Source organism: Bison bison, unplaced genomic scaffold (genome assembly GCF_000754665.1).
Source record: "Bison bison bison isolate TAMUID 2011002044 unplaced genomic scaffold, Bison_UMD1.0 scf7180017864508, whole genome shotgun sequence".
Lineage (NCBI taxonomy): Eukaryota > Metazoa > Chordata > Mammalia > Artiodactyla > Bovidae > Bison > Bison bison.
In genome coordinates, this window is record NW_011495064.1 from 6,245,115 (window position 1) to 6,255,938 (window position 10,824).

Sequence of the window (10,824 nt, forward strand, 5' to 3'; positions counted from 1 at the left end):
CAGTGCAGGAGACACGGGTTTGACACCCCCCTCCCCCATCCAGGAAGAGCCCATGTGCCGTGGAGCAACTAAGCCCCTGTGCGACAACCTGTGAAGCCCACATGCCCTAGAGCAACAAGGGAAACCACCCCAGCGAACGGCAGCCTCTGCTGGCAACTAGAGAAAAACCTGCAAAGCAAGGGAGACCCAGCACAAAACAAACGATTAAAAATAGAACAGGGAAGCCAGAAGCAAGCCCCTTCATCCGCTGACTGGGAAGCTGGGACAAAGCTCACCTCCCCGAGGACAGAGCTGGAAGGAGCCGCCCGTGGAGTCCGAGCACACTGGCTCCCTGAACGCTGGGCCAGGGATCGGCACCCACTTTGCACAGGCGGGCTTCACCGCACAGGACACCCCTGCACGTCAGTGACCCCCTGGTGATGCCAGCTCACAGTGCGCTCCTGGGTCAAGAGCAAAAACACTGAACGCGAGAGAAATAAACTCCAACCCAGGACAGAAACCGCCAGCTGAGAACAGCGCTGGGGGCTAATTCCGGTGCCTCCTTCTCTCGCCTGCCCGTCTGCCTTCCCACCTTGTGCCTCTACAGGGAGGATGGAGGCGGGGTGGGGCGTCGGGCAGCCTCTGCACAGTCGGGGCAGCCCAGGGGGGCTCTCCAGGGCGAGCAGGGCCCAGAGCCCGCTGGCCACACTGCCGGCACAGGCTGTGCAGTGCACAGTGGGAATCAGGGAAACCACCACGGGATCTTTTTCTACTTCCCTTCCCTAAGGGCCACACCTGTACGTGGACATGTCAGATCCTGCGTAGAATAAACATACCCTGCAATCCCTGTCAGGCTGCTGTCCCCAGGCCAGCCTACTGCTGCTCATGGGCCCTTCCTGGGGGCCATGAAGGAGCTGTCGCCTTGGGGTTCAAAATGACCGTCCGCGCAGCTCCTCAGTCACACCCAGCACCTCCTCACAGGTCACTTTCAGGGCCTCACTGTGCTAGGGTTGGGCTTGGAGCTGTCAGAGAAGGAGGACGCTCACTTCGCAGAGAAAAACAGTAAGGCCCATGCAATGGACAAGGGCGTGAACCAGACACAGCTCTTCAAAGACTGGGTTGGGTCCTCTTAACATGTCCTCATCTGACATCGAGTCAACGGGAGTTAAAAATCCCAGCACACATCTATTTACACCAACTTCCTTCCGGAGCCCTGAAGGTGACCTTCAAACACGCTGCCCCCAGCAGGCAGCATCTCACCAGGACACTAAGCAGGGCTGGTCCCCAAACCCGGAGCCTGAGAGAAGGACACCGAAGAACCCTCTAAGGAAAGTGTGTCCCCCTGCCCCTAGGGGAGGGAGGTGATGGGCGAGGACCCCTTCGTCCCTGTCCACCTCCCATCTCGAGCCTCGGCACATCACTTGGACACAACAACCTCCTTCTGGCGTGAGAGTCCTTTGATTCAATGTTACTGCTCATTCGGGCAGGTACTCAGGAGCAGTATCACTGCAAGGTCTGAATTCGCCAAATCCATTCCACGAGGTGGCGCACCTACCGTCAGGATCTTTGAAGGTCAGCGTGATGAACTTGCTGGCCACCATGAACATGAGAATCACCCAAAAGCACGCGGCCAACAGAAGCCACTGGTGGTGCATGTTGTCAAACATCAGCCATTCAGCGATTCTTCCTGGAAAACACAAGCCAAATGGCCCTGCTGCTTACACACAAATCAGTTACGCCAAAGACAATAAAAAGAACAGGCAATTTCAGTTAACAGCCTCGATACAAATGTTTTAAAATTTTTTTCTACTGATACCATGGGTATTTGAACTTGGTAACATTATATTTTTAATTACTAACAATTTATAAAGTTGATGGGTTTCCCAGGTGGTGCTAGCAGTAAAAGATCCGCCTGCCAATGCAGGAGACGCAAGAGATACACGTTTGATCCCTGGGTCAGGAAGATCCCCCAAGAAGGACATGGCAACACACTCCAGTATTCCTGCGTGGGAAATCCCATGGACAGAGGAGCCTGGCAGGCTACAGTCCATGACTTTGCAGAGTCAGGTATGATTGTGCATGCGTGCAATATAAAGTTCCTAATAAATCATTTTAATGGAAAGGAGCCATTTCTATTTGGTTTTAGAACACATGATAAGCCTTTACTCATGCAGTTGAGCCTGCTGACTCTTTCTGGCCCAGGCACCTACCAATGCCTGGAAGCCAGGGCATGAGGGCACTCACTTTGGCCTGGACTTTTGCTGTAGCCAATTCTAAGAAGGCAGACAACCATCCTGAGGAAATTCCAAGCAGGTTGTGTTTATTTATTTTTGTTTGTTTAATTTAAATTTATTCATTTTAATTGGAGGCTAGTTACTTTGTAATATTGTATTGGTTTTGCCATACATCAACATGAATCCGCCACGGATGTACACATGTTCCCCATCCAGAACCCCCCTCCCTCCTCCCTCCCCATATCATCCCTCTGGGCCATCCCAGTTGCACCAGCCCCAAACATCCTGTTGACAAACTTCAGCCACACCGACAGAAATGAAGTGTGGTGCATGCATGCTCAATCATGTCCGACTCTTTTGCGACCCCACAAGGCTCCTGTGTCCATGGGATTTCCCAGACAAGAAAACTGGAGTGGGTTGCCAATCCCTTCTCCAGGGGATCTTCTCGACCCAGGGTTAAACTTGCATCTCCTGCATTGGCAGGTGGATTCTTTATCACTAGTGCCACCTGGGAAGCCCTGTAGAGATGTAGAGAATCTCTGGAACCCTAGAAATGAACTCTGGAGCGTCTAGCTCCATGCACTTGCCTGCCAGGGCCTAGGAGGAGCCTTGGGGGTGGGCGTTTCTCATGTTATCGCCACCTGGGAGCGATGTGGGGCACTTGGGTCCTCAGTGGTCACATGAGCCACACGCTGCTGCGGGGGACACAGAAGAACTGGAAGTTGCACTCAATTCTTGGCAAGAGAGACAAAAAAGTCTCTCTATTCACATGTCACCTTTAACACAGGACTTCTTGAAGCCAGACCCAGCCACATAGAGAGACCACACTAGGCTGGGTTAGTTTCCGTCAGCTGACAGGCCCTTTCATCACTCCGGGGCAGCAGGGAGATGTTCTGTTCCACATAGACCGTCTTCCAATCGTAGACGACTTCAGAAAGCCTGTGTGCGCTGGTAGACCGAGCTCACCACGGCCCGGGTGTCAGCTCTCCACCTGTCTCCACGACAGATCCCTGCCTCCGAGACCTCACCGCAACTCTGAATTCCCACCCCCAAGGGCCTCTCCAGCTTATGAGAGGGGCTCCCCCCGGCCACCTGGCCTGCATCTGTACCTTCACCGTCAAGTCCCCACAAAGCAGGTGCATTGTTTTCCTGGAGTCCCCTGGTAGAAACAGAGGGGGGGGATAATGGAAACAGTGACAGACTTTATTTTCTTGGGCTCCAAAACCACCATGGGTGGTGACTGCAGCCTTGAAATTTAAAAACGCTTGCTCCTTGGGAAAAAAACTTATGACAAACCTAGACAGCATATAAAAACCAGAAATGTCGCTTTGCCTACAGAAGTCCGAATAGTCAAAGCTATGGTTTTTCTAGTAGTCATGTATGGATGTGAGAGTCGGACCATAAAGAAGGCTAAGTGCTGAAGAATTGATGCTTTCAAACTGTGGTGCTGGAGAAGACTCTTGAGAGTCCCATGGACAGCAAGGAGATCAAACTAGTCCATCCTAAAGGAAATCAACCCTGAATACTCATTGGAAGGACTGATGCTAAAGCTGAAGCTCCAAAACTTTGGCCACCTGATGTGAAGAGCTGACTCCTTAGAAAAGATCCTGATGCTGGGAAAGATTGAGGGCAGGAGGATCAGGGGGCAAACGAGAATGAGATGGTTGGAAGGTATCACCAAATCAATGGACATGAGTTTGGGCAAATTCCCAGAGACAGTGACGGACAGGGAAGCCTGGCTGCTGCAGTCCATGGGGTCACAAAGAGTCAGACACAACTACACGACTGAACAGCCACTTAGCACAGCTGCCAGGTTAAACAGATAAACACACAAGATGCTCCAGGAAGTTTCAATTTCAGATTAAACACTAAATTTCCAGTTAAACTCCTCTGTCCATAGGATTCTCCAGGCAAGAATACTGGAGTGGGTAGCCCTTCCCTTCTCCAGGGGGATCTTCCCAACCCAGGAATCGAACCCAGGTCTCCTGCATTGCAGGCAGATTCTTTACTATCTGAGCCACCAGGGAAGCCCCAATTTTTCAGTACTTTAGTATAAATATGCCCCTGATATTGCGTGGGACACACTTAATACTTTAAAAAGTTACTTGCTGTTTCTCTGAATTTCCAGTTTACCAGGGTGTCCTGCGTTTTCTCTGGCACCACCCAACAAGAGGAACGCGCTCCCTCTCTGACCTCCTCAAGCAGCTGGTCTATCTCCACAGGGTCTTCCTGTCCCCTCCTGCCACTCCTCCTCTGGGACCTCCCAGCACACAGCCCTGGAAGGTCCCACCACTCGCCAGCTCTGGGACTCGCAAGGTCATTCACCCTCCCTAAGCTGTAGCTTCCCATCTCTGAGACAAGGCCCTCCTCCTTCCAGGATGGTCACAAGGATTAGCTAAGAAACTGCACCAAAAGGACCAGCTGCCCAGGAGCAGACCCTCTAAGAACAGAAACTGGCCAGTCCCTCGACATCCTTTGTGACCTTCCTATTTAATTTCCACATATCCAGAAAGGTGGCTAAGTGGTAAAGAACTGCCTGCCAATGCAGGAGACTCGGGTTCAATCCCTGAATCAGGAAGACCCCTGGAGGAAGAAATGGCAATCCACTCCAGTAGTCTTGCCTGGAGAATCCCAGGGGCAGAGGAGCCTGGTGGGCTACAGTCCACGGGGTCACAAAGGGCCGGACACGATGAGGGACTGAACAATAAAGGAGATGCAGACTCGGAGAGCAGACTCTGGGGCAGGGCCAGGGGCAGCGGAGGGTGGGATGAATGGAGCGAGCAGCGTGGAAACACACACACTACCACATGTAAAACAGATAGCCAGGGGGATTTGCCCTATGACTCAGGGAGTTCAAACTGGGGCTCCGTGACAGGCTAGAGGGGTGTGGAGCAGTGGGAGACGGGAGGGGACATATGTATACCTATGGCTAATTCACGTTAACGTATGACAGAAACTAACAGATTACTGTAAACCAGTTATCCTTCAATTAAAAATAAATAAGTAAAAAAAAAAAGCTACAGCAACGTCCTGGGCCCCAAGAACATCTGAGCCAAGACCGTGCAGACCTGTGGTGAAGGATGCAGGCCAACCAGCGAGGACAAACCTGGGCGAACCATCATGTGGGATTCGCAAGCGTCTGATGAAGCTCAACGAAGGATTAAAGAGGTTTGCTGTTGTTCAGTCAGTAAGCTGTGTCCGATTCTTTGTGACCACATGGACTGCAGTACCCCAGGCTTCCTTGACCTTCACTGTCTCCCGGAGTTTGCTCAATCCCATGTCCATTGAGTTGGTGATGCCATCCAACCATCTCATCCTCTGTCACCTCCTTCTCCTCTTTCCCTCAATCTTTCCCAGCATCACGGTCTTTTCCAATGAGTCAGCGCTTCACATCAGGTGGCCAATCAGTATTAGTCCTTCTAATGAATATTCCAGGGTTGATTTCCTTTAGGTCTGAGTGGTTTAGTGAAAACAAGGACCTCCATGACACATATACACTACCATGCATAAAACAGATAGCAGCTGTATAGCACAGGGGGCTCAGCTCAGTGCTCTGTGACAATCTAGAAGGGAGGGAGGTCCAAGAGGGAGGGGATATATGTATACGTATGGCTGATTCATGTTGTTTTGCAGCAGAAACCAACACAACATTGTAACACAATTATTCTCCAATTAAAAATAAATAAAAGTGATAAATACCAAAAACAGACCTCCATCACTCTTCCCATTTACTCCTCTTTTAGCCTTCCCAGCTATAGATAACTAGCCCCTGTAGAATTCTGGGATGACCTTGGACAAATCAGCATAATTTGCCCCATTTTTTTTAAACAAAAAGAAAGTCATTCCAAATTCCCATAGTCCCAGCTCCTCTTGGCCTGCCCACCACCTGCAGTGTTTCCTCGAACGCACGAACTCCCCACGGCTCTGCTTCCTGTCCAAGAGCGATGGGCTCAAGGCTCACCATTTCTGTCTGCAGAGAGGCTGGGGGCTGAGCCCACACACAGTCCTCTCCTCGCCCCCGAAGTCAGGGGACAAATGGCCTTTCAAAAGCTGGACACTTTCTGTATTTAACTCTCCTTTGTTCAAGGAGCCAAGACAGCTCCCAAGGCACCTCCTGCAGATAACAGAGGTGAGTTTGAGTGTGCACCCCAGTGAAGGAAGGGGCGGCCCAGCTGTCTGTAGCACCTCCCTACTTCAGACCATGATGTGGGATTTGCAAGCACCAAGGTGTCAGGCCAGGAGGCCAGCTCTTTGAAAACCCATAGGGCAGAGGTGGAGATAAAGAATGATGGACAGATGGGGAAAGCAGGGCCAAGGATGCAGGAAGGTCACTAAACATGCAAGAAATATTAACCTGTTTCTCTCTCTCTCAGTGAAGAGGATGCAGGAAGGTCACTAAACATGCAAAAAGTATTAACCTGTTTCTCTCTCTCTCAGTGAAGAGGAACACGTGACACATCCGTAGTAACTAACAATGCCTCTGCGCTATTACCAACTCTGGCGCAAATCCTCCCTGCCTTGCACTTTCAAAAAGATGCTGTCTGAAAGCATCCGTTTTTTCAGCTGCCGGTGGCTCCCCACACACCCCATCTGAGCTGTCATCCAAAAGCAGTCTTTCTGAATTTGTGCTAAAGAGTTTGACTCTCCCTTCCTCCTACCATCTAATTCTACTTGTTTTTTTCCTAGTTCTACTTTTACTACACACAATCACTCAACCTGTGGTAAATAAGCCCATTTAACTTTCTAAAACAGTTAAAAATTTTTCAAAAGCTATTGCTCTAGTCAGGGCCGAGTATGCACACAGCAACAGATATATCTCAAAACCACGGTGCAAAGGGAATACAGCAAGAATGGAATGAGATATATGACACAGTGCCATTTACGTAAAGACACAGGCGCTGAAACCAAAAATACATGTTCTACGAAAACACAGAGAAGGAAAGAAAAGGATGACCTTTCCAGAGATTTCTTATGTGGGTGGGGTAGAGTAAATGAGCTTGAGGAAAGGGAATTAGAAAGGAATCTCCAAGTAAGCAAAATGAGAGAGGGGCCTTGGGGACATCAGAGACAGTAACCCAGGAGTTAGCACCCATTCAACTCCTTGAACGGGAAGGAGACAGAGGGATGGACAACTAGTCAGAGGAAGGAGATGAGGTTTAAAGAGACCACAAAACAGTTTTCCCCCAAATGTCATTCATTCAGTTACATTTACCAAGGGCTTACTCTGAGCCAGAAGCCATTCCAGGCTCTGGGAATCCAGCAACCAACCTTCCCTGCTCTCTTGGTACTTTGTTCTAATAGAGGCAGACGGGACATAAACAGAGCCATTAATGTCCAAGATCACATAGGCGCTAAGTGACATGGTTAATAACACAGGAGGGTGAGGGATGAATGGGGACCTGGGAGGAGATTATGTTGAGAAGATGCTCAACAAAGGGAGGGGACCCATCACAGAGCACCTGGCAAGGAGCTCAGTCTGGGTCCAGAATCACCAGAGCGGCAAGGAGTGAACAAGAGGGCAGGGGAGTGGCCCAGATGAAGAGTCCTGTCCAAGGCCCTTTACTGAGATGGAAACTGACTCCTGGACCCTTGCTCCCATCATACGTGTACCCTGAGGAAAGCGTTCCCTGTTCGGGGTTCAGTTTTTAAAACACTCATTCAAAACCTATCCAGACACTAAAGGAAATGTCACAAAAAGAATCTGGTCATGCACAATTTCCTGTCTCAGAATGATTGCTCATCCTTAGTGACCCGGAGGGAAACACGCTCTCTCTCTGGCAGATGGAGAACCAACAAGAGGTGAAGACAGATTCTCATTAATGATGATGACAAACAGCAAACACGTCTGCAGAGGCGCCGCAGGCCATGCACTGCTTTCTACAGATACTAACCTCATCTAATGCCCTGCCTAAGTTGTGTATATGCATGCGTGCATGCTCAGTTGCTAAGTTGTGTCCCACTCTTTTCAAACTCATGGACTGTAGCCCACCAAGCTCCTCTGTCCTTGGAATTTTCCGGGCAAGAATACTGGAGTGGGTTGCCATTTCCTCCTCCAGAGGATCTTCCCAACACAGGGATTGAAGCGGCGTCTCTTGCACTGGCAGGCAGATTATTCACTACCGTACAACCTGGGAAGCCCCTGCCTAAGAGGGCGCTCCTATTACCATTATGGTTAAGAATACATTTCTAAGAATACATGCACAAACTCCTGTTTACGAGTTTAAGCTTCTGAAAATCTCCATATGAGCAAGAATGGAAAATGCTATTATATGACATGGATTTCAGATAACTGGCGAGGGGTCCATACCTTCTGAGCCTGATCCACATTTCCTTGCAGTATCTGCTTTGCCTGAGGTTCTCGGCTCCTCCTGTAACTGTATGGGACAATTAAAAAAAAACAAAAAAAACAAATAAGCACCATTAAAAGTTACAAGATCAACTTGCCTTTCTTGGGAAACAGTTAACCAGTATTAACAGCTAACCACTTAGGTTATTCGAGGATATTTTGCATACCAGGTCTCTTACAGAGAGGGGTTATCTTTGGGGATGGCTTGGTAAATGAATAAATTATTCTAAATGTACCAAAAGAGCTAGCTGTTTAAAATATTCTTCCGTGTAATTTAGTATGAAAAGGAAATCATTTTTGGAGCAAAAATAATAAAACCCTATTATACCACTTTTATATGTTTGATATTGGGTAAAGGATTTCTGTATAAAATGATCAAATCTTTCAATGCAAGATTTTCGCTGGGTTTTGTATTTCTTCAAGCTTTAACGACCTGGCAAATTCTAGGCAAATGTCATAGCACGAATGAATAATTGGGAACAAGCCAAACTCATGCAGTTAGAGAGATTACAGATTTAATAAAGTGAGCTGGTAAAATAAACATCCAACTCACTGAAAACACAAGGCACCCAGCAGTCTGGGACGGTCAGAAAAGTTTAGCTATGCTTTCTTTTATGCTTATGAACTCAATATTAAAATGAAAAGCAATTTCATATTACAAAGATGGAAGGATTGAGCTTTATTGTCTCACATGCAGATTCCTCTAGACCTGTATCAAGACAAACTGCTCTCTTGGCTTCTGTAATCCTTCAGGCCCTTTCCTCTCATCCACCTTTCTCCCTTGTTTCTATTCTATCATATAACCTCAAACATTTGAAAAATGATCTAAATATAACTGAGAATTGCCCAGGATAGTAACGAATTCCTCCCTTTCTTTGTTCAGTTCTGCAAGAAGTCCAGTTTCCATTCCAGGGAAGAAGAGAATTTCTCTCTCAGGTATTTCTTGGAGATTCTTATTCTTGAGGGTCAAGAGCAAAGATGGAAAGATTTTTTTTTTTTTTTTCCACGCTGAAATTCCTATTCCAACCAAGATGAACTATGCCCTAATTATACAGGGGGGGGGGAAAGAGAGAAGACCATTTCAGTCTTCGTGTCTCTTCTTAACCCAGCCAATGAAAAGAGTGGATAAGCCTGGAGCAGAGCTGCCTGGTTTTAAGAATATCTGAGATATTCTTCACTCTGACAGTAAAAACTGACCAGTGACCAACTCTTCAGGGCCCAAAGTCCCTTTGGGTGTTTCAGACAAAAAACCCCTTTGTGACGATCCTCGGGCTCAGCTAACCAGAACCTGGCTGTACCGTTTTCCACTCAGTGGCTGGCCCTTTCTCCTGCCTTTCGCAGACTTGGAAAGTAACAAGGCAGCTTTTGGAAGATCTGGTTCATCTTCCGGTCCAGACGTGCAGAAATGTATGCCTGCACCTCCAACTTCTGACAGGCCCCTCTTATGTCCAAATTTGAGCTGAGGGCACCCTGGAGCCTACCTGGCAGGACACACGTATTTCCAACCATCCTTTTCCCTCCTACCTACCAGTGCGAGCGTGCTCAGTCGCATCCGACTCTTTGCGACCCCATGGATTGAAGCCTGGCAGGCTCCTCTGGCCATGGAATTCTCCAAGCAAGAATTCCCTCCTCCAGGTCCACCCACCGCAGACGTGCTTAATTGTGCACTTAGAAAACTGCACATGGTCCTTCTTTCCTGGCCTCTCTCTCATCTCTGCATGCCCCCTGTGCCCAAGTGGAACATTTTCTTCCTCTTTCCGCTCCCAATGACAAATGCAAATTCTCAGGCAAGGATGAAAGAAGTAAACTATGGATCACCGAGGACCGGTGATGCCGCGACTACAGCATCCCCGGCAAAGACGCTGCCTTATTGCATAATTAACGTGTTGAAGGCTCTCCCCTTTCATTCCACGAACGAGGGAGGCCTCAAGTCGCCGAAACACACTGGGATGTCGCTGGCAAAGAGAAGCCGGTTCCCTCCGTTTTTCCGTCCACCCAGGGTGGGGCGGGGGTCGAGGAACGTGACGCCCGCCACCACCCCTCGCTCTCGCGCGTCCCCGAGCTCACCCTCAGTGGAGCCGGAGCTGTCGCGGTCCTCGGGCCCTTCTGCGGTCTCGGGGGCTTAGTTCGGCTTGGGCCTCGCGGGCCTGGGGGCGAGGCGCGAGGGGCCCAGGCGTCCCGGGAGCGCGGGAACCCGGCCCGGAGGCCTGGGCGCCGCCACCGGCCCTCCCTGCCGGGAATGCGGCGGCGGCGGCGCCGGAAGGA

General features: G+C 49.4%; 1 protein-coding gene across 1 annotated transcript in view; it reads right to left on the minus strand.

The window, feature by feature from the left end:
• CHST10 (carbohydrate sulfotransferase 10) overlaps positions 1-10,818 on the minus strand; it is a 21,314-nt gene extending 10,496 nt beyond the window's left edge. The window contains exons 1-3 of the mRNA XM_010829642.1: positions 10,627-10,818; positions 8,521-8,587; positions 1,535-1,666 (exon numbers count right to left, since the gene is read on the minus strand). Of these exons, the coding sequence (XP_010827944.1) occupies positions 1,535-1,646 (112 nt within the window). The 5' untranslated portion in view covers positions 1,647-1,666; positions 8,521-8,587; positions 10,627-10,818. The remainder of the gene's footprint in view (positions 1-1,534; positions 1,667-8,520; positions 8,588-10,626) is intronic.
• Between the last annotated feature and the right edge of the window lie 6 nt (positions 10,819-10,824).